At 54.4% G+C, this 26371-nt stretch overlaps 1 protein-coding gene across 1 annotated transcript in view; it reads right to left on the bottom strand.

Moving 5' to 3' along the window:
• Positions 1-15365: 15365 nt before the first annotated feature.
• The window catches only part of LOC144268845 (antigen WC1.1-like), a 37612-nt gene continuing 26606 nt past the window's right edge, over positions 15366-26371 (bottom strand). The window contains exons 7-15 of the mRNA XM_077824121.1: positions 24682-24996; positions 24046-24108; positions 23652-23970; positions 23063-23256; positions 20693-20788; positions 19144-19227; positions 17930-18019; positions 16928-17071; positions 15366-15703 (exon numbers count right to left, since the gene is read on the bottom strand). Coding sequence (XP_077680247.1) covers positions 15555-15703; positions 16928-17071; positions 17930-18019; positions 19144-19227; positions 20693-20788; positions 23063-23256; positions 23652-23970; positions 24046-24108; positions 24682-24996 — 1454 coding nt within the window. The 3' untranslated portion in view covers positions 15366-15554. The remainder of the gene's footprint in view (positions 15704-16927; positions 17072-17929; positions 18020-19143; positions 19228-20692; positions 20789-23062; positions 23257-23651; positions 23971-24045; positions 24109-24681; positions 24997-26371) is intronic.

Here is a 26371-nt window from a genome sequence, read left to right as displayed (position 1 = left end):
CATCCTGACAAAGGTGAATGTGGAATTGTCATCCGGGTGGTGATCATGCCAGATGTCCACTACGGAGTGAAGTTCAACTATCTCCTGGAGGGTGTCCGCGGCGGCTGGGCTTGGTCCCCGAGCGGTCTCGCTCCTCAAGGGTGGTATTAAAATCCCCTCCCAGGACCAGGCACTTGTGAGAATCTAAGGTGCCGAGGAAGGAGGACGCCTGCTGATAGAATTGCAGCCGCTCCGGGACTGATGTCGGGCCATAGACGTTAACGAGGTTAACCACGAGCCCCTCTATACGGACCCAGAGACGCAGCAGGCGACCCGGCACAGCCTTGGCGACCCCGAGCACTTCAGGCCATAGGTCGGGGGAGAACAGCGTCGCCACTCCAGCCTGCCGAATCGGGGAATGGCTAAAGTAGACCCTGTCCCCCCACTCCAGCCGCCAACTGTCTTTGAGAGTCAGATCCGTATGGGTCTCCTGTAGGAAAATCACAGAGTACCCTCCCTCCTGAAGGAAGAAGATCACCTGGGACCTGCGGAGAGCCATCCTACAACCCTGGGTGTTCAACGTTGCGATGGTGAGAGGTGTCATGGGGGGGACCGGGGGGGACCCTCACTGGCAGGGACGCTTGCATCCCCCAGCGGGCCGCGCAACAGTCCGTGACCCATCCCGTAGGTGAGTAATTGGTCACGGAAGACGCGGACCCAGCAGTAGGCCGTGGCATCCTGCTTCCCCATCACTTTACCTTCCCCCATGAGGGCCCTTGTGGCCTGGAGGACTTGAAAAAATTCCCCCCATCACTGGAGAGCAAGCTGTACCTTGTTGCAGGAGCCACGGATATCCTCTAAAAACTTCCGCAGCTCTCCTCACAGCTCATGCGGGGGGTGGGATTACGGTTTCCCGGTTGTTCCTCGGCGGGGCCCTTGATGCAGCCCTATGGTCCACTAAAACGGACAAGGAGGGTGCGGACCCCTGACGGGGTGCCTGATGGGCTGGAGCGTCTAGGCCCGCCTCAAGCTCTGGGGCGATAGGGGGTGGTGGAGGGAAGATAGCAGCTCCTAATGGGTCGGGGCAGGAGAACACAAAGGCCACTCCCTGGGGGTCATCAGTTGGGAAAGGGAAGGAGACAGCCCCGGTGGTAGCAATAACATTGCAGGAGGTAAATTGGATAGGGGTAGGGGCAGGGGCAGAGGCAGAGGCGAGGTTCTGGGTTTCGGAAGGCAAGCAGCTGGATGGTGGCACCTCCTGATCAGACTTGATGGTTAAGGGTGTGGGGAGGGAGCTCTCAGTGATACCAGGCGTGGGCTGTATGGTGGATTTAGCGGCCACAGCATCAGGAGGTGGATTATCTTCTGTTGGGCCCCCGCCCGGGAAGGAAATCGATTGCTCCTCACCAACGGGGGGTGCCCCGGCTACTTGTGTCCTGGCCGCGTGGCGCTGGCTGTCACCTGAGCAGGCTCGGTGGTCGTCAGCGGGGTGCCATCAGCGGATGGGTCGATGGAGGAGTCCAGGGGCTCCTCGGAGGTGGGAGCAGAAGCAGCAGTTAGGGGAGGGAGCATGGGGAAAAGAGGGGTGGAGTGAGGTCGCACAAATCGAGGTTTGCTGGCAAAAGGTTGTCCTCCCCCTGGGCCACCGGGGTCAGATCTAGGGCCTCGATCTCCTCGAACATGGAGGAGAGGACACTTTCCATCGCCCCGGGGTTCTCCCCGACGGCACCTGCCATGACAGTTGCCTCGGGGTTCATGGGGGCTTTGGGTAGCGTCAGGACAGAAGGGGCTTCCCCGAGGGTCTCGGAGGGGACGGTCTCCCGTGGAGTGGAGATACTATCCGCCGGTGCTGCCACGTCTTTCCTGGCTGACACCGGTGGATGGGACGCACTCGTGGGCAAAGCAGAAGGTCTGGCATCAAAGCCCCCCTTCCTGGTCTTCCGGGTGGCCTCTGCCTCATGTAGATGAGGCAGAGCTCGAGCCTTCCACTTGCCTCGCTTCCCCTGGACTAGGGTCCAGCCCTCCATGGCATCATCTGGGGGCTGGTTAGCAGGGATCGTGTCAGGGGGTGAAGGCGATGGCTCAGGGACTTGGGGGGAGGAACGGTGGGGTGGCATAAGGGAGGGAGGATTCTCCCTGGGGCAGGCTCTCTCCCATGCCTGGTGGTATCTCTGCCACACCCTCCTCCATAGGCCCCATGTGATTGTCAGCAGCAAGGGCGAGGCTCTGTCTCTCGTCTGGGCATTGTAGGGGAGGTGCCCCTTCGGCCTGAGCAGGAGTAGCGGTGGTCCAAAGAGGAGGAGGGGCACGTTCGGGTACCGGGCGGCCAGGGGCATCAGCAATGACGGGGCCGATGTCCTGCCGGGTTTCAGGGATCCCAGGTACCTCTCCTTGCCTGGCTAAGGGGCAGTCCCTCCGGACATGTCCCGATGCCCAGCAGAGGTAGCACCGGGCTTCCCCCGGGGAGAAATAAACCAGGTAACAGGCCCCCTGGTGGGGGACTAGGAAGAACCCCTCAAGCGCCTCTCTGTCACGCGCCGCCGACAGCAGTAGAAGCTGCACTTGCCGGCGGAAGGAAAAAATGTGACGGAGGGTGGAGTCCTTGCAGCCCAACAGGAGAGGGCTGATGACAGAAACAGTTTCCCCAGGGTAGAGAGAGCGGGTAACAGGGCAGCATTGGGGAGAAAAGGAGGGACACAAGTCAGGACCAGGCAGATGCCCAGGTCCTCCAGCAGCTCTAGGGGGATAAACACCACCCCCCCCGCACTGCCAGGCCCCTGTCCACCGCTTCCTGGGTGGCAGCCTCCGATGCTAAGAAGAAGACGATCTTTCCGTACCTTTTGGAGGCCCCCACAATGGCCGAGGGCCCCACCGCCCTCGCCAACGCCTGCACATAGGTCTCCACGTGGGGTGAGGCGGGCACCAGGAGGCATCGGACACCGTGCTTCCTTGTCATGGTGGGAAAGGGGCCCCGGCCGCTGTTGATGGTGGCAGAGGCGGTGGGCGGGAGAGATGACGAGGCGGCAGGCGGGGGGCTGCCGCCACCCGTGCATACGTCCGGGGGGCTGAGGGAGGGACATCCTCAGAGCTGGTGGAGGGGGCAGCAGGGGAGGATGTCGTGGTCGGTGGCGGGGCCGCAGCAGGGGGGGTGGCCCCTGCCGTGGAGTGCCTGGTGGTTTTAGCGGGGCCCTTCCCCTTCTTCTTGCCCTGGCCTTTCCTGCCAGCTGGAGGGGCTTCCCTAGAGTCTGGGGAGGCGATGGGCATGGCAGCGGTGGAGGTCACCCCGGTGCCCTCCATTGCCAATGCCCCAGAGGGGCAGTGGCAGGTGGTTAACAGGAGTTGGGGTCAGATAGAAAGGGACAAGCTGTGGGGTGGACAATTCGGGGGGGGGGGGGCACATAAACCGCCGTACGCTTGTCCAGAGAGTCCTGTTTGGTTGGCTGGTGCTTCTGGTCCATGCAGTGGAATCAGGGCAAGCAGCTGAGTCCAGAGGCAGATATTAGATAGCTAGCAAAGATGGCGGAGCGGGGGGACAGTGAGGAGTGTCGTGGTGTGGGGGTTGGGAGGACACAGATGGATCGGGGGCAGCTCCGTGCCATACCCCCGTGTCCCTACAAACACAATTAAGACACAGTCAACACCTCCCCCCACACCAGAGCACGGTTCAGAAGTTACTCAGTCTTAGGCCCCCTCCACGGCGATTTGTAGATTCCCCGGGCGGTGTTCCTCTGGTGGATGGATTTTCTCTGTCTATTCCGGGTTTTCTTTTTTTCAGCAACAGCATTCCAGAAATGCCAAAGTAGGTGAGAAGAGTCCTCTCAACCGAAGATGGGTCTGTAGACAAACAGCAAGCGGCTGGGTCTGGGGGCTGGGTCCTTCCACTCTCCCCCTCTGAGGAGCGGGCCAGCAGGCACCCCCTCTATCAGGGGAGGGGTTCAGTTGGAGCGGCAACAGTGACCGAGAGCGGGCCGGGGGGGAGCTAACAGCTGGCCGGCAACCGGCCAGCACTCTAGCAACAACACGAAAGAAAAAAAAAACAACAAAAAGAAAAGAAAGGGAGGAGAAGGGGGGGAGAGCGTCTGGCCCGGTCAGGGGGGAAGCCGAGAGCAGGGGCAAAAAGCAAGGAAAGCCCAGGCCAGAAGGCAGCAGTAGGAGAGCAGGCTAAGTAGGTCCCTTTTCCCTGGGTAAGGGAACGGGGAAGGTTTTGGGGGTTTTTTTTGAAACAGAAAAGAATTTTATTGTGTAACACTTGCAAAAAGTTACCAAAGAAAACAAAACAAACTATGCAACAAAACAATGCAAACAGAAGGTATAACACAGCAGCTTTCAGGAGGGAGAAGTGTTCAGGCTAGCCTGGGCCCAGAGCGGGGGGGCTTACTCGACACTCATGGTCTTCCAACCTCCTGAGTTACCTGGTGGCCTAGAGCAGGGGGGCTTCCTCGACACTCGTGGTCTTCCACCCCCTCGAGTTACCTAGTGCCGCGCCCAGTGTCACCGATTATCCCTCTACTGAGAATGCCCAGCAAGATGGGCTTGGCTGCGGGGTGGGCGGTTTGAGGGTGGGGGGGGGTAGACACCCATGTATTATAGGACCCCTCCTAGATGACAGTAATGATGGTATCCACAGCGGCAACGGCTGGGGCTGGCGTCTCTCGCTCTTCCCCTCAATCAAAGGGTCAGATGGAGGGAACCGGACGGGGTCACTGAGCAGAGAACCCCGGACAGGGCCCACCACTCCTCGAAGGCGTCAAGGGAGTCGGTGGACGCCGCCCAGAGGAACTCCGCCCGGATACGTGAATGTACTGAGGATCGGAAAAAGGCCCTACAATCGCAGGACATTTCATGGGCCAACCTCCTCTCTCTGGTTTTATAAATGGCTGTTTTAGCCAAGGCTAGGAGGAGGTTGACCAGGAGATCCCGCGACTTTGTGGGGCCACGGATGGGAAGTGTATAGATAAAAAGGTGAGGGGAGAAATGAAGCCAGAAGTGTAATAGAATATTTGTAAGGAGCCGGAAAAGGGGCTGCAATCTGGCACACTCTAGATATACGTGCACCAGGGTTTCCCTCACATTACAAAAAGGGCAAGTATCTGGGATGAGGGTAAATCGTGTCAGAAACACGCCCGTGCTCACAGCTCCATGAAGGAGCCGCCAACTGATGTCCCCAACGGGCCTCGGGACCAAGGTGAAATACAGGCTGGCCCATCGAGGTTGCTCACCCTCCAAAGGTGGCAGAAGGTCCTGCCACTTTGTATCGGGGCGGGACACCAGGGTGTGGGCGTGAAGGGTGTGAAGTGTAAGTGTGTATAAATATTTCTGTGTTGCAATTTGAAAACTAACCGGCTGCAGTTCGAGCAACTGGCTTGCAGTGAAAGGGTGAGGGGTTTGTTGGGATCTACGGGGTAAGGGCCCGATGGAAAGGTCCGGTGGGCCTGGGGTAAAGGATGGGCGGGGTGCATCCTCGCACAAGGCTCGGCTAACATAAGCCTAAGCAGCGGGGGTCAAGGCGGCCTTCACCTCCTGAAGTACGCGCCGGGGGTACGGGGGCTGGAGAGCCCCATGTGCCGAGCGAGCGTCAGGGGATCAAGCCAGTCTCTCCGGTCATAGTCCAGGAGGTCTCCGACCCTCGTGACTTCCGCCAGGACCAACCTCTGGTGCACCGAGCAGGACTCCGCCACCTGCACATGGAGCTGGGGGTTGTGTAGCAGGGGCTCCATGAGGAGATCTGCTCCCACAGTGGCCCCCACGGACCTGGTTGTTAGAAACAGTTTCCAGGTCCGGAGGAGGTCCTGGTAGAAGACCGGCAGCCCGGAGAGGTCTCGCAGAAAACCCCTCGGAGAAAGATAAAAGAGATGCCGGTCGTATCGGAGCCCTTGGAAACGGCGCAGGAAGGCGTGCGCCAGTATGCTCCACGCCGAACTATGTGCACTATAAAAGAGCCTCTGCAGGGCCTGGAGGCAGAAAATGCGGACCTGAGTGTACAGACACTTCAGGCCCTGCCCTCCTTCCTTCAGGGGTAGATGAAGAACTCCAACAGGGGCCCAGTGCATTCCTGACCAGAAGAACTCTAGAATCAATCTCCAGAGGTGGGTCAGGAAACCCGGGGCTGGGGCCAGGGTGTTGAGTCGGTACCAGAGCGTGGACAGGACTAGATGGTTAAGCACAAGTGCTCTCCCTCGGAGGGAGAGACATTGGAGTAGTCTCGTCCATTTCTGGATCCGCTCTATCACCCCGCCGTCTAAATTTTGCCAGTTCTCCTGCGGGGAAGGGTGCGTGGTGGAAAGGTAAATGCCGAGATAGAGCAGTGGACCAGCACTCCACCGGATGGTCTGAAGTGCTGGTGGGAGGGAGCCTACCTGCCGCCAGTCCCCCACCGCCAAGCCAGAGCTCTTGACCCAGTTGACTCGGGCGGAGGAGGCTGCCGAATAGATGGCTTGGCATGCCTCCACTCGCGCCAAGTCGCCCGGGTCCTGGACCACGAGGAGTACGTCATCGGCATACGCCGACAGGACCAGCTGCAGCTCCGGCTCCCAAAGCACCAACCCTGTCATCCTCCTGTGGAGGAGACAGAGGAAAGGCTCGATCGCCAGAGCGTACAACTGGCCCGAGAGGGGGCACCCATGCCACACTCCTCGCCCGAAGCTGACCGGTTCAGTCAGGGTCCAGTTGAGCTTAACCAAACACTCCGCGGAGGCATACAGCACCCGGAGAAAACTCACAAACTGAGGTCCAAATCCAAATGCCTGCAGAGTGCTCAGGAGGTACCCATGGTCTACTCTATCGAACGCCTTCTCCTGATCAAGAGACAGGAGGGCGAACGACAGACCATCTCTCCGCCCGAGTTCCAAAAGGTCTCGGACTAGAAAGAGGTTATCAAAAATGCTGCAACCCGGGACAGTATAGGTCTGGTCTGGGTGGATCACGTCCGCCGTCACGGACCCTAGCCGCAGCGAGATTGCTTTCGCTATGATTTTGTAATCCGTGCTAAGGAGTGAGACGGGACGCCAGTTTCGTAGATCGCGGAGGTCCCCCTTCTTCGGCAGCAAATCAAGCACCACTCGCCTGCACGACAGAGGAAGGACCCCGCTCTGCAAGGACTCAGCCCAGACGGTGACTAGGTCTGGGACGAGAATGTCCCAGAACGCGCGGTAAAACTCCACGGTCAGCCCGTCCATGCCCGGAGATTTATTGGTGGGCATGCGATGGAGGGCTTCCAAGAACTCGGCCAGGGTGAGAAGCAGCTCTAGTCAGTCTCAGTCTCCCACGCTGACCGTGGGGAGTTCCTCCCAGAGCACCCCGCAAGCGCCAGGATCGGTCAGGTCCGGGGAGAAAAGGCTTGTGTAGAAATCACGGGCCCTCCCACACATCTCCTCCAGATCAGTGAGGGGGGTGCCATCTTCCGCAAGAAGGCAGGTGACATGTTTCTTGGCCCCCCTCGTTTTCTGCAGGGCATAGAAGAAGCGGGAGCCGCGGTCCATCTCCCGAAGGAGGCGGATGCGGGACCGAACGAAGGCACCTCGGGCCTGGTGGTCCTCGAGGACCCGGAGCTCCTCCCACTTCTCCCGGCATGCTCCGCAGAGGGACGGGTCCTCGGGATTGGCGGCCAGGTGCCTCTCCACCTCTAAGACCTCCCGTTCCAACTGCTCCATCGCCGCATTTCGCCGTCGGCTGGTGCCCTGAGTGTAGTCACGGCAGAAGAGCTTGGCGCGCACCTTCCCGAGATCCCACCATCGCCGCACCGAGGGAAAGGCACGCCACTGCTCTCGCCAGGCCAGCCAGAACTCCCGGAAGGACATCACAAAGCTCTTGTCCTCCAACAGGCTGTTATTAAAGTGCCAATAGGTCGGCACCTGTCTCTCTGCACAGAGGGAGACCGTTACGGTGACTAAATGATGATCGGAGAATGGGGCCGGCCGAATGGCGGAGGAGTGGGCCTGTGAAAGATGGAAACAGGATAAGTAAATATGGTCCAACCGAGAGTGGTGTGACCGATGGGCCTCCACCCGGACAAAGGTGAACGTGGAGGTGTCATCTGGGTGATGGTCACGCCAGACGTCCACAAGGGAGTGATGGTCAACTATCCCTTGGAGAATATTCGCAGCGGCCGGGTTCGGTTCGGCCCCTGAGCGGTCCCGTTCCTCGAGGGTGGTGTTAAAGTCCCCTCCCAGGACCAGGCACTCGTGCAAATCCAGGGTGCTGAGAAAGTCGGACACCCGCTGATAAAATTGTGGCCGCCTGGAGCTCATTTGCGGGGTATAGATGTTAACAAGATTAACCACAAGCCCCTCCATACGGGCTTGAAGGTGCAGCAGGGGGCCAGGCACGGCCTCATTGACCCCTAGCACCTCAGGCCATAGGTTGGGGGAGAACAGGGTCGCCACTCCAGCTTGCCAGGTCGCGAAATGGCTAAAGTATACCCCGTCCCCCCACTCCAGCCGCCACCTGTCCTCTGCGGCCGGGTCCGTATGGGTCTCCTGCAGGAAAACTACAGAGTACCTCCCTTCCCGAAGGTAAGAGAGCACCTGGGACCTGCGGAGAGCCATCCTACAGCCCCTGGTATTCAGGGTCGCAATAATAAGAGGCGTCATGCGGAGGGCTGGGGGGGGTGGGGGCGTCATGCTGGCGGGGGTGTTCAGGGCCCCCGGCGGGTTGCGCAGCAACCCGTGACCCATCCCGTGGGTGAGTAGATCGCGTCGGAAGCTGCGGGCTCGCTCGTAGGCCGCAGCACCATGCCTTCCTTGCCCCCTGCCCTCCTTTATAAGGGCCCTTGTGGCCTGAAGGAGTTGATCAAAGTCCCCCCATAGCTGAAGAGCCAGCTGTGCCCTATCGCGGGCGTCACGGGTGTGCTCTAGGAACTTCCGTAGTGCATGCCGCAGCTCATGGGATGGTGGGGTTACAATTCCCGAGGTGTTCCCTAATGGGACTCTTAAGACAGCCTCGTGGTCTGCTAAAGTGGGTAGACAGGGTGCGGACCACTGACGGGGCGTCTGACAGGCTGGGGTTATTAAATTCATTTCACGCCTTGGGGTGGAGGGGGATAACAGGGGAAAAATTGCCACTCCTAATGGGTCACGGCTAGAAAATGCAAAGACTGCTCCCTGGGGGGAATCTGCGAAAGGTGGAAAGGAAATAACCCCAGGGGCGGCATTAACATTGCAGGAGGAGGGGACTTGGGCAGGGGCAGGGGTGGGGGCAGGGGCAGGGGTAAGGCTCTGTGGTTCAGGAGGCAAGCAGCTAAAGGAAAGTGCCTCCTGAGCAGAGTCAAGGGTTAAGGGGTAAGGGAGGGGGCTCCAAATAATGCTAGGCGCTGGCTCCATGGTGGTCTTAGCGGCCATGGCATCAGGTGGTGGACCACCTTCTGCAGGGTGCTCACCCGGGAAGGCAATTAGGGGGAGGGAGCATGGGGAAAGGGAGGCTGGGGTAAGGTTGCCCAGCTCGAGGCCAGCCGGCAGCAGATCATCCCCTCTCTGGGTGACCGGGGTCAAATCTAGGGCCTCAATCTCCGCGTACACGGGGGAGAGGCCAGCTCCTGCCACCCGGGGGCCTCTCCTCTAGGGCCTGCCTCAACGGTCACCTCGGGATCCGCGCGGGGTTCGGGTGGTATCCAGGCAGAAGGGGCGTCCTCAGAAGTCTCGGAGGGGAGGGTCTCCCGTGGAGGGGGGATTCTGTCCTCCAATGCCAATCCGTCCTCCCCTTCCGACACCAGCGGATGGATCTCGCTCGTGGCCGTGGCGGGAGGCTCGATAGCAGTGCCTCCTTTCCTGGTCTTCCGGGGGGTTTCCGCGTCGGATGGATGCAGCGGAGCTCGAGCCTTCCGCTTGCCTCCCTTCCCCTGGACTAGGGTCCAGTCCTCCAGAGCATCATCTGGGGGCTGGTTAGCAGGGGTCGTGTCGGGGGGCGGAGGCGATGGTTCAGGGGTTCGGGGGGGTAGCGGTGAGGCAGCATGAGGGGCGGGGGTTTCTCCTTGGGGCGGGCCCTTTCCTATACCCGGTAATATCCTTGCCACACCCTCCTCCATGGGCTCTGTTGGATTGGTACTAGCAAGGGTGGAACTCCCTTGCTCGCCCGGGCATTGTAGGGAAGGTATTTTTTGGGCCTGGATGGAAGCAGCGATGGGTCGAGTAGGAGGAGGGTTGGTTTCAGGTGCCGGGCAGCCAGGGGTGTCGGCAGCGACGGGGCCGATGTCCCGCCGGGTCTCGGGGGTTTCGGGTGCCCCTCCCCCCCGGGCCAAAGGGCAGTCTCTGTGGACATGCCCCGCTGAACGGTAGAGGTAGCACCAGGCCTCTCCGGTAGAGTAAAAGACCCGATAGCGGGCTCCCTGGTAGGGGACTAGAAAAGACCCCTCGAGCGCCTCTTTGTCACACGCCCCTGCCGGCGGTAGAAGCTGCACTTGCCGGCGGAACGAAAAAATGTGACAGAGGGTGGGGTCCTTGCAGCCCAACGGGAGAGGGCTGATAACAGAGACAAGTTTCCCCAGGATGGAGAGAGCGGGTAACAGGGCAGCATTGGGTAAGAAGGGAGGAACGGAGGTAAGGACAAGGAGAACGCCCAGGTCTTCTAACAGTTCTAGGGGGACAAACACGCCCCCCACCATCAGGCCCCTCTCCACCGCCTCCTGGGCGGCATCCTCCAAGGCTTAAAAAAAACCGACCTTCCCATACATCTTGGAGGCCGCCACAATAGCCGTGGGTCCTACCACCTTCGCCAACGCCTGCACGTATGTCTCCACGTGGGGCGAGGAGGGCACCAGGAGGCAACGGACGCCGTGCTTCCTGGTCAAGGCGGGGAAAGGGCCCCGGCCGCTGGTGATGGTGGCGGAGGTGGGGGGGGTGCGAGATGACGAGGCGGCAGGCAGGGGAGAGCCCGTTGCCGCCCGGGCATACGTCCTGGGGGCCGGGGGAGGGACAATCGCAGAGCTGGTGGAGGGAAACGCAGGGAGGGGCGCCATGGTTGATGACGAGGCCACAGCGGTGGGGGCAGCCTCTGCCATGGAGGACTCAGTGGTTTTAGCGGGGCCCTTCCCTTTCCTCCCGCCCTGGCCCTTCCGGCCAACCGGGGGGGCGATTTCCTAGAATCTGGGGGGGCGGTGGGTGCAGCAGCAGCAGCAATCACCCTGGTGCCTCCTGCTACCGGTGCCCCAGCGGGGGGGTGGCAAGTATCTTGACAATAGTGGTAGGGGGGGACCTTGGGGGTCGGGCAGCGGTGGTGGTGGGGGAGGGACAACTAATTTTGTTGAAGCGGTCTCGCCCCTCTCGTTCCCCGCCATTGTGAGCAGGGAGAGACAGGGAGACACCGGAAGGAGAAGTGGGGAGGGGGACAGGAAAAAAACCAGTCCTCCCCGCTAGGCTGCAGGTGGGGAGGGGGGGAATGCCGAGGGGGTTGGACTGGGAGGGGGGGAAGAAACAAAATCGGGGTCCGGTAATAGGGGCAAGCTGTGGGATAAGCAATCCGGGGGGGGGGGTGCAGACCCACACACGTTTGTCCAAAGGGTCTCGGTTGGTTGGCTGTTATGTCCGGTCCGGAAGGCAAAGTTCAAAGCGAACAGCTGGATCCGAAGAGAGATGGCATGTTGCCAGCAGGGACAGATGGCGGGGGGGCCGTAACAGTTGTAATAACGATGGGGGGCTAAGGGCACCGATGGATCGGGGGTGGGGGTCTCCACGCCACACCCCCTGTGCCGCCACATACGCAAGTAACCACAGTCAAACTCCCCCCCACGAGAGTATAATTCAGAAAATTACTCAGTCTTACGGCCCCCTTCACGAAGATTTATAGCTGTCCTGGATTATTTCTCCTGTCTTCTGAAATCTTCTTCTCCAGCTTTGTTGGCTGTGTTCCAAGGCTTCCGGCATGCTGAGAATGTTGTAAAGTCCGAGCTGCCGGCAAAACGGCTGGGTCTGGGGGTTTCCACTCCCCCCTCCGGACAGCAAAATCGCCAATCTTCCCCCCCATCCTCCGGGGGCTCATCTGAGGCAAATAGCTGCGCCCGAAAGCAGGCGTGCGGGGGGGCAGGTGCTGGCATGCTAAGGGCCGAAGCACGTAGACGGGAAAAAAAAACAAAGAATCAAAAGAAAACAAAAAAAAGCGTCTGGCCCGGTCGGGGGGGGACTAAGGCAGGTGCAAAAAGTAAGAAAAATCCGGGCCAGGGGGCTTTAGGAAAGAATAGAAAGCAGATAGCTGAGGAGCAAGCAAAGGACGTTCCGTTTCCCAACAGGGAAAACTCTAGAATAATCAGGAACCTTCTGGAGACAATTAAGACAGGCTGATTAGAACACCTGCAGCCAATGAAGAAGCTGCTAGAATAAATTAAGGCAGGCTAATCAGGGCACCTGGGTTTTAAAAAGGAGCTCACTTCAGTTTGTGGTGTGCGTGTGAGGAGCTGGGAGCAAGAGGCACTAGGAGCTGAGAGTGAGAACGCGGACTGTTGGAGGACTGAGGTGCACAAGCATTATCAGACACCAGGAGGAAGGTCCTATGGTGAGGATAAAGAAGGGGTTGGGAGGAGGCCATGGGGAAGTAGCCCAGGGAGTTGTAGCTGTTGCACAGCTGTTCCAGGGGGCACTCTCGACAGCTGCATTCCACAGGGCCCTGGGCTGGAAGCCGGAGTAGAGGGCAGGCCCAGGTTCCCCCCAAATTCTCCCAACTCCTGGTCAGACACAGGAGGAGTTGACCTGGACTGTGAGTTCAGAAAAATGGCCAAGCTGAGGGCTGCCGTGAAGCTCCAAGGTGAGCAAATCCGCCAATAAGTGCAAGACCCACCAAGGTAGAGCAGGAACTTTGTTACTATATATCTGTGATTGGGTGCCCACCCCACACAAGGTCTTGAGGGGTTAAAGTGGCTAGGCAGGACAATTAACTTCCCAGGCTGTGCCTGAAGAATAGGACTGCCAACTTTCTACTCGCACAAAACCAAACACTCTTGCCCTGCCCCCCCTTCTCTGAAGCCCTGCCCCCAACTCACTTCATCCTGTATTTGTCCCCACTCTGTCGTTCACTTTCCCCACCCTCACTCACTCACTTTGCATTTACACCAGGCTGGCTCAGGGAGCTGGGGTGTGGGTTTCAGGGTGGGGACAGAAATGAGGAGTTCAGAGTGCGAGAGGGGGCTCCAGGCTGAGTCAGTGGGTTGGGATGTAAGAGGGGGTGAGGGCTCCAGCTGGGGGTGCAAGATCTGGTGTGGGGCCAGGGATGAGGGATTTGGGTTGTAGGAGGGTTCCCTGGGCTGTGACCAAGGGATTCAAAGAGCAGGAGGGGGATCAGGGCTGGGGTGGGGGGTTTGGGTGTGGGGGGGCAGAGTGAGGGCTCTGGCTGTGGGTGTGGGCTCTGGGGTGGGACTGGTGATGAGGGATCTGGGGTGAAGGAGTGTGCTCTTGGTTGGGACTGAGGGCTTCGGAGGGCGGGAGTGGGATCAGGGCTGGGCCAGGGGGTTGGGGCATGGGAGGGGGTCAGGGGTGCAGGCTCTGAGCCGCACTTACCTGAAGCAGCTCCCAGAAACAGTGACATGTCCTTCCTCTGGCTCCTGTGCGTAGGAGCAGCCAGGGAGCACTGCTCCCGCTGGCCACAGTTCCCAGCCAATGTTGAGCTGCGGGGGTGGCGCTTGGGTGGGGGCAGTGTGCAGAGCCCCCTAGCTGCCCCTACGCGTAGGAGTCAGAAAGGGGGAATCCAGATAGGTAGGAAGAAGCCCAGGACAACTGCAGCACGGAGTAGGACCATACAGCACTTGGATGCTTGTGTGAGGGTTGCATGGCTGGAAGTCAGTGTAGAGGCAGGCCTGGGTTCCCTATCAGCCACTGGGAAGTGGCCCAGCTTGCTGGGGATGCCAGCTGGACAGCTTGTCCACAAGGACTTTGAATTCCCTGGAAGGGGAGAACCTTCGTGGCTCAGCCCTCTGGCCAGGTCACTAAAAGGAAGCTGCCGCTCTAAGAGTGAGAGGGACCATAGGGTGAAAGAGATGATGGGTAGAGACACCATCAGAGAAGGGTAGTGCCTGGCAAGAGCTAATCCCCAGAGCTGCCAGGAGGAGGCACCACGTGCAGTGAGTTGACCCCATGAAAATATCCAAAGATGGCGTTGGTCCTTTTGGCCACAGCATGGCACTGGGATTTCATGCTGAGTTGTTTGTCCGCTATGACACCTAAATTCTTCCGAGTCACAGAAATATGACCTTGCGTTTTATTAAAGCTCAGTGTTTGAATGGACCCAGCTTACCAAGTGATCCAGATCACAATATCTCTATAACATCCCCCACTTATACAAGGGAATCCCCCACTCAGTTACCTTCACCTGCTGCTGTCCCTGTTCTCTTTCCTTTTCTCCAGGATCTGCAGGTGTCATTTTCGGGGGACTTCTCCTCCTCTCTTTGCCCTGGAACAGGGTAGCACAGTCCCTGAGATTTCCCTCCTCAGTCTCCACGGGTCAGTGACATGTCTCAGTTTTGTCTTTTTAATTTTTTTCTCTTTTTGAAAGTAAATTGCTGTATTTCTGCGTCTTCATATGACCCCTGACCCTGTTGAATGCAGATGATTGGAAACTCCTTCTCTCATCATTTCTATTTCCATTCTATCCTTCTACAGATGAAGTGACCAAACTGCAAGCAGGATTGGTGGTGAAGGAAAGAAAGATATTTCTGCGAAATAGCGATGTACTCTGTGGGCATTCTGGTATTGATTCCACTGAGGGTTCATTGAGAGAACACTTCTGGCTTCTCCACTAGTCAGTACTCAGCTCAGCATTGACTTTAAACTATATTCGTAGATTGTCATGGAAGTGAATATTCCACTGTGTGAAAACGATCAATTTTACTGGGGTTTCTAGTAACAATTCAGTGACTTGTTACTTGTTTTAGCCTTATTGCTTCAGTGGAAACCCAGATTCTTATTAACCGTCCTCTTGTCATTATTTTCTATACAATTTATTTATTGTCCTAGCAGAAATATTCATCCTCTGTATTTATCGCTAATGGGGAATTCTTTTTACCCGTTTCCTTCAGTTCAGGTGTGAATTACCCAGAGAGAATTTCCCATTTATCTCCTTGGATTCAGGGAAAGTTTCAGATCTGAATTAGGTTTAGGAACAACCATGTTGCTCATCTCAGAATGTTCTCTTGCCGGTGTCTCACTTTTACCACATGCCTGATAGAACATTCAGTGTAAACTCACCTCCCATCAGACAGCCGTCCATACCCAGAGGTGGCCTGCCCTTGTCTGTTGGTTTGTTGTATCTCAGCCTCTCCCTGTGATGAACCCTGGAAACTGCACAATTCATCTGGCAAGAAACACTTCCACAACAGGGAAGACTTTCAGAAAGGATTTAATATGTAAAAAGGCACAAATTCAAGATGAAGAAATTACAGGCATAAAAAAAGCAGGAAACTTCCACCCCTTGAAACAATGGAAAAATATACAAAGAAAGTTTATGAATCTTTTCCCTCTCACACTTGAATTTCTTGCAACTTCACACAAATCTTATAAAAACACCTGCTTTGTCTATCAGACTGGAAGGGACTGTCTCTGGACCATCATAACAGGGGGAGCATTTCTAAGAGAAAGAGGCGAAGCGTTTACATCAGCACAAGGTTATTTTGTCCAATCACATTGTTCTGATATTGATCCCCCAGAGTCACAATGTTCCACATCATCATAACCAGTATCTCCCAGAGGCAGAAACAGGGTTTCCTTCTCCATCCCAGATACACCTTCACTCCTTCGCGAGTGCAGACTCCCACCTGAAAATACCAAGGGAGACACATACAGTCAGTGGATCCCCTCTACGGTGATGGGCAGCAGCAGAGCAAGGCAGAGTTTACAGCAGTGGTTCTCAAACTTATTTGATCAGCCCCCTTCTTTGTGTCCATTGTAGTTGACGCCCCCCACCCCCACCACACAAGTACATCTACCGATTTACAAAAATCAACATGCAACTCTCACTAAATATGAAAAGCAGTCGGGCATTGAGTCACAAAGAGCCATCTAAGTACATAGCTCCCCGGCTGCCGAGCTCTGAAGGCAGCACTACCACCAGCAGCAGCAGAGAAGTAAGAGTGGCAACACCATTCTCTGCCATCCTTACTTCTGCGCTGCTGCTGGTTGCAGCGCTGCCTTCGAAGCTGGGCACCTGGAAAGTAGCCGCTGCTCTCTGCTCTGGCTTCTCATGCTGCCCCAGAATATATTCTATGCTCCACGGTTTGAGAACCTTTGCTCTACGGTGTGGGCTAGGAATTGTTCCCCCTTCAGTCTTCTGGCTTCGTCTAGAACAAGTTCTAATCCATCATCTCGATACATAGTCTAGAAATTAAAACCTTTGGTTTCCAGACCAGCTAACACTGCCAAGTGCCAGCTATAGCTACCTGTACATTGGTGAAAAAAATCCCAAGCACTTACCAGCCAGGAGCACTTACTTAAGGACATCAGAACTTTCACTCTGCCCTAACAATGAACATAAGCATCAAGTACTAAGCAATGCACATTTCATCACCACTGCACCTCCTCTGCTCATGGCACAACAGGGAGGGGAGTGGAAACTTAGGCCAAGGATAATGGGCTAAGCCCGACTTTTACAGGAAGTGTCATAGGCTCTTTAGCATTTGTGCAGCAGTAACATGACTTTGGTTTATAAGATTCTGCCCAAAAGATACACGTTCAGTAAATAGGTAGGAATCCAGTACATCAAGAGTAGGGCAGCCACACCCAAGGATTTGAACCTAGAGCTTGAGGGAATCCGAGCTATCTTGCTGGTTTGACCAGGAAGTACCACCCAGCACAGATTCTACTTTTCCTCTCTCTATTTCAGGCACTGAAGCCTCTTCTTTGAGGGAATGGAGAGATGAGAGAAGGAGAGTTTTTCTCACAGGCGTTGGGTTGGCCAGGGCTGTTCCCTTGCTGTGCATCCCACATTTCCAGCTACCCCACTCTGCAGAGACACTGTGAAGTGCAAACAGTTTTCCACTCACCTGTCTGTGCATCCCTGTCCCTGTCACTCGCCCCAGTGCCTTTTTCACCATTCTGCCCCAAGCCAGGGTCACCTTCAGGGACAGACACTTCTCTGGCATCATCGTAAACAGCCCCTGGGACATCTCCAGGCAGCGCAGGGGCATCTGACATGAAGATGTGCAGTAATTAAGAGAATATTCACAGTGAAGACAGAAATAAACTACAAGCTGCAGCTGCACCAGCCTCACTGGTCCCTGGCGATCTCTCAGCACTTAACTTCCAACTTCAGGGCATTAAGAGAAGCCCTCCTCTGGAACCCTCAGCCTGGGGGATTTCACATATCACATTGATTTGATATGTTTCAGGAGCTAATTGAGAGGATCCTAGAGCTCCTAGATTACAAGCGTGGGACGGGGGGAGGTCTAGAAAGGGTGTCTAGGATCTAGTCCAGAGGGATTACTCCACAAGGCATTTGGTTATAATAATTACAAACAGAAATGACTTGGAATTGCCCAGAGCTTGTCCCTGGCTTCCTAAACTTGACATTACTTTAAAAATGACTTTTCAGTGCATTCTCCTGATAAAGTTTACCCCATAAACTGCCATCAGTCTCCAAGGCACTGACACCACTTGGAGCTGAGCCAGCTAATAAGGTCGGGACATAGATCCTTGGGTGTAAAATCTCTATGTCCCGCCCAGCACAGCGTGTCTGACACAGATGTATATAAGCTGGGGCAGTGACCTGAGCCAAGTATAGTGTGGGCAGCTCCTGAGCAAACTGCTCCTTCAGTCCCTGCAATGGGCCTTTATTATGCCTTAGGACATCACATGCTTCCCTACCCCTGGACCTCCACACAGGTCTTGTCACGCACCTGGTCAGCGCCCCCAGCGTTACGCCAATAGACAATACTGGTGGGTGAACTTCCTGGTTTTCTTAACAAACCACTATTGTCCCTACTGGGAAATACAGTTAGTTTTTCGTCAGGGTGACGTTGCTTCCAGGAGGCGGATTCACTGCTCACCTCGGCCGTCTGGAGTCTGGGGGACATCGTTCAAGGCAGGCTCCTCCACGTTATCGTAATCCAACTGAGACCCCCCTGGGGAAACTCCCTCTGGAACAGCAAACACCACACTCAGCCCATGACACCAGCAGCGTCTCTTCAGTGCAAGTGGCCCTTCTAACTAGAACTGTGTATCATAGCACGTGAGAGGGGAAGTCGCAGGGGCCCATGGGGAGAAAGGCACAAGTCAGAGAACTACAGTAAAACAGGAGACCCAGAAATCACAAGGGGCCAATCCTGTCCCTGCAGAATCCAACAGCAGCTCTTTCACGTTTTTCCGTGGGAGCAGGATCTGGGCCTGTGCTGAGATAACAGGTTGGAACACGGGCGCTGCCAGGCCAGAGCCGGCCTGTGTGAATCCAGCTGATCTCTGCAGACAGGTTTGAATTTTCCTGTTACACTGGGGAGGGGGAACCTCCCCTCTGCAGGAATTAAAGCTCCTACTGGGAGGTCACTGGCCTGATCCTTTGTGAGCTCCTGCTCTCCACTGGCCTCTTAGGCAGCCCAGGGCTCAGCTTGGCAGCGCTCCAGCTTCTCAGCAGAACTGGCTCATCTGCTCAGTGTCTCCTCCCCCAGCAACAGGCTAAACTCCCACAGGGCCCAAATCATGGACTCCCTTGAGAGCAGCTCGGGGAGAAATGCCGCCCCATTTATGATTAGAGATGGGGCCAGGCCCGGAAGTTCAGGTCCAGGATTTTGCTTCAGCCTGTTACAGCGACAGGTGCCAGCCCCAAAACTGAGATCCAGACCTGGGGTCAGAATCTGCAAATCCCTATGCCCCCAAAAGTTCTGGTGGGTTCGGATCAGGGAGTTGGGCTGAGCCCATCTGTAATTGTAACATAGGACAATCTTCCTCTCTCTCTCGGGGACAAGAGATGAGCCCTGCTGGGCACTGACGCCTTCCACCCAAAGAGACTGACCCATCTCCTCCAGCTCCTCACCTGGGGAGGTCACTGGGAGCCACTCCGAGGGGTGTGTGCTCAGGAGATGGTCACATGTTCCCATCCTGAGATTCTGACAGAAATCCTGTTCAATGGGATGAGACCCGACTGTGTACAATGGGAACCGTGTGTGTGTGAGGGGGGGCGGGGGTGGAAATGGCTGCGATTGCAGAAAGTGTGATAGAAATTCATTTCTCTGCCCAGATGTGGGTCTCTCGGCCCCTCCCCCATTACCTTCTTCTGATCCAGGATCGTTTTCCCCCTCGCTGTCCCCGGTGTAATACTGCAGCTTTGTCACTGAGTCATCTGAATAGGAGACTGGAGAGACGAGAACCAGACGTTCATTACAGTGAGAACAGCAGAACTGCAGGACTGGGAACACATCTGGGGCCTGGAGCAGGATTTCCAGTCTCAGTCTATACCTTCTTCTCACAGGACATGGTGACTCACAGCAACTCTGAGCGGTGAGAGGCTGACACAGACTCCCCAAGAGAAATCTCCATGTTACTGTGATAAATGTGACTGAGGGGATGATACGATCTGACCTGAAAGATGCTGGGGTGAGTGAAGGGCCCATCTCTGGCTGCTGGTCCAGGGAAGTTCCACAATTGTCCTGGCCTCCTCAGCCACAGAGGGGACTCCTCCTTCTTAAGGGTAAATACCAACCTCCCCCATGAATCAGTCGATCAGCTCTCCATGGTGTTTCCAGATTAAACCAAGAAAGCCCCAGAGCAAAGTCTGTGATTCATAAATTTGTTAGTCTCTATTGTGCCACAAGTACCCCTTTTCTTTTTGTCATTCACTGTAACCATCTTGGCAGTGATGCTGGGAGATGCCCTGAGCATGTTCCCAGAGCCCCACCACAGCACAGCCCTTGGGCAGGATGTTCCCATCAGACATTGAGACAAAATGGCACAAAGGATAAAAGGGCCGGGAGTCAAAGTCATGAGGCTCTCCTGAGCTGATCTCTCTGCTCCGGGGGCAGGAGGGAGCCGACCCAGCAGACCAGTGGCTGCGGTGGGAGGGGGGCAAAGAACATCCCCTGCTCCAAAGAAGTTTTCAAATGATAGTTTAGCCTGCCCCAGACAGTCGCTTTCCTGACCCCTCACTGGTTGCACGCCAAGGCTGCAGGACGGGCAGATGGGAAATTAATTGCCCCTAGAATTGGGACACTCAGTGTATGGTGGGAAGGAAACCCATCTCCCTCAGTCTACATGAGTAACTGCTGGTCTCACCACAGACCCAGCTCCCACAGCTAGAGCTTGGCAAAAAAACCAGATGGTTTGGTTTTCTGACCGTTTGGGAAAAAAGCAAAATATAAGATTGTTTTGAGTTGAGCAAAAAATGACTTTTTTGGGAAATTTTTGGGAAATGCAAAAGTAAAAATAAAGTTTAATGTTGAATGAAACCATTTGGTGTTCTTTTGGACATTCGTTAATTTTTGTTTATTTGTTTTTTTTCCCGATAATATTAAAGGAAATTTCTAATGGCAAAGTAATATCCAATTGAAAAAAAACAAAATGTTTTCTTTAGAAAGTGTTGAAATGAAATGAATCGTTCTGTGTGTATTTGAAACAATTGGGTGAAATCGACAAGAATTTGTGAAATGTTTCGGTGTCTCTGAATCTGCATTTTTCACCAAAACATTTTGCAATGGAGACTTGTGCCCAGCTCCAATGACAAGCTCACAGGGCGGAAGCTGCAGTGATTTAACTCTGGGTCAGGGCCTCAGATGGACAGGGCATTAGATAGCTGCTCCCTGTTAAGAGTGAGACCCACAGACCTGAGCGACTGAACATCTCCTGCTTTTTTCTCATCAGGTTATAATCAATCTCCTCGTACACGGCCTCAGAGAAGGGATCCAAGGGTCTTCTGGAGCCTGAAAACAAAGGGCAGGGTTTGCACAGGGTCATTGAAACCAGAGATGGGAAATACTATGGGATCATCCAGCCCCTCCCCGTGGGCTCAGTGCAAGCCTGAACCCTACCACACATTCCCAGTGCTGGAATTTAAATGAGCCAGGTGACAGTATTTCTTTCCACAACAGCCCTTTGATGATGGTTCCCAGGGCTAATTCTCTGTCAGGAAGCTTCCTCACATTCATCTTAAATGTTTTTTAACCTCATCTCATTATTTCTGGCTATTCCCCTTTGGAGCAGCTTAAATAATTCTTCCCCCACGCAGGTGTTTCTCTTGAAAATGGTGAGAACCTCTTTTTTTTTCATCGAGTTTAAGGCCAGACGGGACCATTAGAACATCTAGTCTGACCTCCTGTATAATACAGGCCACTGCATTTCACCCAGATACCAATAGGTTTGAGCCCAAAGATGCACTTCGAGTAAAGCATTTCAGTCCTCAGGAGAATAAGCTATTGTGTGTCACAGGCAGAAAGCAGGAGCGAGTAAGGTACCACCAATGCCCAAGGGCCCCCCAGTGGCAGGGAACTGATTACTTGAGAGATGCCTTGATAATCGTTGCTGGCGATTCATGCTCCATGGTTCAGAGGAAGAGGAAAATCCCCCAAGGTCCCTTTTTACCAATCTGACCTGGGGGGAATTTTCTTCCTGACCCCAAATCTGACAATTGGTTTGACCCTGAACATGTGGAAAGACACACCAGCCAGATATCTTCGAAAGAGGTTTCTCTGTATCAACTCAGAGGACTGGTCCAGCCCATCCAGTGTCACAGCTCCCTCTGTAGCTAAAGTCTGATGCTTCAGAGGAGGGCAAGAAACAAAACGAAGCAAAACAAAACACAAAGATGGGGGCTTCCCAGAATTCCTTCCTGACCCCTGCAGGCGACTGGCTGAAGCCCTGAAGCATGAGATCTGATTATAGTCATTGTCTTACTGCAAAGTTGTGACTGTTACATGTATGTGGATGGCAATCCCATCTTCTATCTTCTTGCCAAGGAGCTGGTCGCTAATATTTGTATAAAGTGTGTTATAGATGTAAAATCCCCGACAAGTGCCAGCCTTGAGTACAAGATAGTAAACTGCTCCTTTCCCACACTTCTCCTTCCTAAGATTGTCTTTTCTACTGGATCACTCTCTTCACAACTATTTACCACAGCTCTATTTTTATACACCTTTTTTCCTTGATAATATTTCCAGTTTCTCTCGGTCCCTTTTCCATGATGTCTCTCCTCATGATATTCAGATCCCCTCCCTGTGGCAGATACTGCAGCTCCAGGCAGTATCTTTGGGAATCACTAGATTAAAGCTATGAATGGTTTATGTTCTACTGCATGTCGGAGGGTTACCACAGCTCCTCCAGGAAGAAAAAACACTGAGTGTGTGTGTGTGTGGGTAGATGATTAAGGTAAATCACTGAGATTGTAAACAACTCCAGAAAGGTAAAAACCTTCAGGGTGGTTTATACAGACTGGTTCAAACTGGTTTACCAGAGACCAAGAGATAAAGGAGGACTTCTGATATGAAAGGCTGAGTTTAAAAAGCCTCAGGGCCTTCATTTTGATTCTGCAATGGGCAGGACCTTCTGTCCATGGGGATCCCAACACTGAATCGTTGGAGGGATGTTGGTCTACCAGGCTGGCCATGAGGAAGATGGGTGAATTCTGGTATGTTCAGCAAGTGTGGAGGATTTTTTATTGTTTTTAATGTTTTCTCTGTGACACTTTTATCCTAGGAATAAGGTGTAATCTGCTGAGAGAGAGCTGGGTGGTAACTTGTAACTGCTGGCAATGCCCTGCTCATAGCCCTTGAGGAGAAAGCACAGCATGGGGGCTGGCCTGTAGGCAGACTGGTTTGCTGGGGGTATCACAGTGGAAGGCAGGGGGCTGTGCAGTCTTAAAACCCCCTGGCCGCAATGAGATGGGACAGGGGGTTCCCACCCAGAGACACGTGACAGCAGGAGGCCTGAGTAGGCATTCCTGGAGTGGATCACTGGAGGGTGGGCGGGGGGATACAGATGCCGTTTCTCTGAAATTGTAAAAGTCCCTAGCCAGTATCATCTCCAGATTTCATGGCTGGGCTGTTCCACTGCCAGACAGTTAATGAAATATTGAACGAGAGAGGAGTTAACAGGCACCCATGGCCACCCCACCCAGCCTGGTATCTCCCCTCACCCTGACACCCTGCAGCCCCCCTGCTATTGCAGAAGCATTGCACACAGTGACACCAATCAGGACCCACCTCTGAGCTGTGCCCTGGCACTTCGCACCTGCGCCCCCAGGATGATTAAGACCAGGCAGAGCAGGGCCCCCAGGATAATGCTGATGACCACAGGCACCGTGACTCTCCCATTGTCGGTCGGAGGGCGGCGCGGGGGAGCTGGATGGAAATGAACATGCGACAGGGAGAGATTAGCCTGTGAGAGTCGTGGGAGCCTATGAACCTGTAGCAAGGGGGAGGTGACTTGTTTGTTCCCGGGGGGATCCTCACCTCTGAGAGTCCCTGGTTGTCTCCAGCTGTCACCTCCACAGACTCCCTCACAGCAGCACTGGGCCTGTTTGTTAGTGATTTAGGGCCCAAGTCCCTTGTGCTTTGTGCAGCAATGAGGACTCTCATAACAAACCAGCACAGTGGGGCCTGTGATGGATGCAGGGGCTATGTGGGCTGATGCCTGAGCCAATCTGACCTCACAAACGTTCCACCCTCAACATCCAGGATGCTCTGGCACACAGGAGATGGGAGGGCCTGGTCTGGGACCAAAGGGGATGGGTGGGCTAAACCATCCTTCTCTCTGAATATTACAGCAAGTAGCAGAAACATCTCCTGTCACTCACCTGTGCAATTCACGGCAGCATCTTCCTTATGACCACAGTTGCTTTCACACCAGGGCTTGGCAGGACAGTCCCAGAGAGATGACTCTGTCCCTCTGCAATTCAACGTCTCCACCCAGATGGGACCAGTCCCCTGGCCGAATGCAGCCTCGCCCGGGGCAGATACAGCAGATCCACAGCCCAGTTGTTTACACACAACGTTAGCATCCGCCATGTCCCAGGAGTCATCACAAACTGTTCCCCAGGAGCCACGGTACCAAACCTCCACTCTCCCCGAGCATCTGTCCTCTCCTCCCATGACACGTAACTTGTCCTGGTCTAGAAATGCAGAAACCTCACATGTTACTGGGATAACTTAGGGACCAAGAGGGAGACAGTGAGAAGCAGAGATACCTGTGCAGCTGGGAGAGTTCGGGCATTCGGCAAACAGGGTCTGAGTTGGTTTTGGTTTTTTTCCTATGGAGAGAAAAAGCTGAGGTGAATGCACTGGGTTGTGTGTGTGATGTGGGAGTAGAATTTATCTGTATTTTAAACCCCTAATTTCAGCACTGTGTGAACTGAAATGTGAACTCTGGGTCATTTAATACTTAATTAATTTGCTATTCAGCTGTTACTCAGACACACAGGCCGACATTCACCCAGACTTCTGGGGGATTCCAGTTCTGACCCAAATTGCACAGCCTGGGCCCACCCCTGAATGTTCATCCCAAAAGGATTAATAACCACAGAGCTGCCTCATGACGGTCTCTAGGGAGAGGCTTTTCTTGGCTCTCAGACTACCTTATCGCAGTGTCTAACACCGGTCTCTTTTAAGATTAATTGATTAACTTCCATGTTTGTTGTTAATCAGACAAATGGTTATTCCTATAAAACATCATGAAAATATGTTTGTATCTTGTGTTGAGAATTTAAATCTGCCTACACTGAGATGTGAACAACAACAAAAGTTCTATCCTAACCTTTCAATTAATTAAACTCATCGTTTACATGTGGGTTTGCATGCCCGCATGCAGGTAGTTTCAGAATTACCAGTACAAGAAATATGGGTCTCTTCTGCTCGGTTATCACACGACTTTGGATCCCAGGTCTCTGACGGGCACTGCCAGAGGGAGCTGTGCTGCTCACTGCATGCAACGTGGTCCAGCCACGTGGGACCAGAACCTGGTCCATATTCAAAGTCTCTTGCAATCTGCCCTCCGTCCCCACAGTTCAGCTGTTTGCAGACAATTGCTGGGGTGACTCCAGACATCTGATTGGAGCAAACACTGCCCCACGTCCCATTGTAGAAAACCTCCAGCCGCCCAGCACAGTCACTGTCGCTCACCAGCCTCACATCTGTGAACTCTAGAAGAAAACGCAAAAAAAGGGAATTTAAATAATTTGATTCTGAAATGAACGGGGGTGTGAAGAGTGAAATCCCAGCGATTGCTAACGATCCTGTGCATCATTCTGCAGGAGCAACGGCTAGAGAACCACTCCCAGAGTAAGAGAGTCTTTTAGACACCACAGGCCCCTTCGAAATACAGTGGGCATCTCTGGAAGGTCACCATTTACCAGCGGCTACATACAGAGTGTAATAGATAAAGGCTGGGAAGGATTGTGACATTGGCAGGCCAGTTATCTTTGAAAACTCGTGGCGAACCGGGGAAGTCCCGGATGACTGGAAAAAGGCTAATGTTGTGCCAATCTTTAAAAAAGGGAAGAAGGAGGATCCTGGGAACTACAGGCCAGTCAGCCTCACCTCAGTCCCTGGAAAAATCATGGAGCAGGTCCTCAAAGAATCAATCTTGAAGTACTTGCATGAGAGGAAAGTGATCAGGAACAGCCAGCATGGATTCACCAAGGGAAGGTCATGCCTGACTAATCTAATCGCCTTTTATCATGAGATTACTGGTTCTGTGGATGAAGGGAAAGCAGTGGATGTATTGTTTCTTGACTTTAGCAAAGCTTTTGACACGGTCTCCCACAGTATTCTTGTCAGCAAGTTAAGGAAGTATGGGCTGGATGAATGCACTATAGGGTGGGTAGAAAGCTGGCTAGATTGTCGGGCTCAACGGGTAGTGATCAATGGCTCCATGTCTAGTTGGCAGCCGGTGTCAAGTGGAGTGCCCCAGGGGTCGGTCCTGGGGCCGGTTTTGTTCAATATCTTCATAAATGATCTGGAGGATGGTGTGGATTGCACTCTCAGCAAATTTGCGGACGATACTAAACTGGGAGGAGTGGTAGATACGCTGGAGGGGAGGGATAGGATACAGAAGGACCTAGACAAATTGGAGGATTGGGCCAAAAGAAATCTGATGAGGTTCAATAAGGATAAGTGCAGGGTCCTGCACTTAGGACGGATGAATCCAATGCACCGCTACAGACTAGGGACCGAATGGCTCGGCAGCAGTTCTGCGGAAAAGGACCTAGGGGTGACAGTGGACGAGAAGCTGGATATGAGTCAGCAGTGTGCCCTTGTTGCCAAGAAGGCCAATGGCATTTTGGGATGTATACGTAGGGGCATAGAGAGCAGATCGAGGGACGTGATCGTCCCCCTCTATTCGACATTGGTGAGGCCTCATCTGGAGTACTGTGTCCAGTTTTGGGCCCCACACTACAAGAAGGATGTGGATAAATTGGAGAGAGTCCAGCGAAGGGCAACAAAAATGATTAGGGGTCTAGAACACATGACTTATGAGGAGAGGCTGAGGGAGCTGGGATTGTTTAGCCTGCAGAA

Source organism: Eretmochelys imbricata, chromosome 1, assembly GCF_965152235.1.
Source record: "Eretmochelys imbricata isolate rEreImb1 chromosome 1, rEreImb1.hap1, whole genome shotgun sequence".
NCBI lineage: Eukaryota > Metazoa > Chordata > Testudines > Cheloniidae > Eretmochelys > Eretmochelys imbricata.
This window is presented reverse-complemented; position numbering and strand designations above follow the sequence as displayed.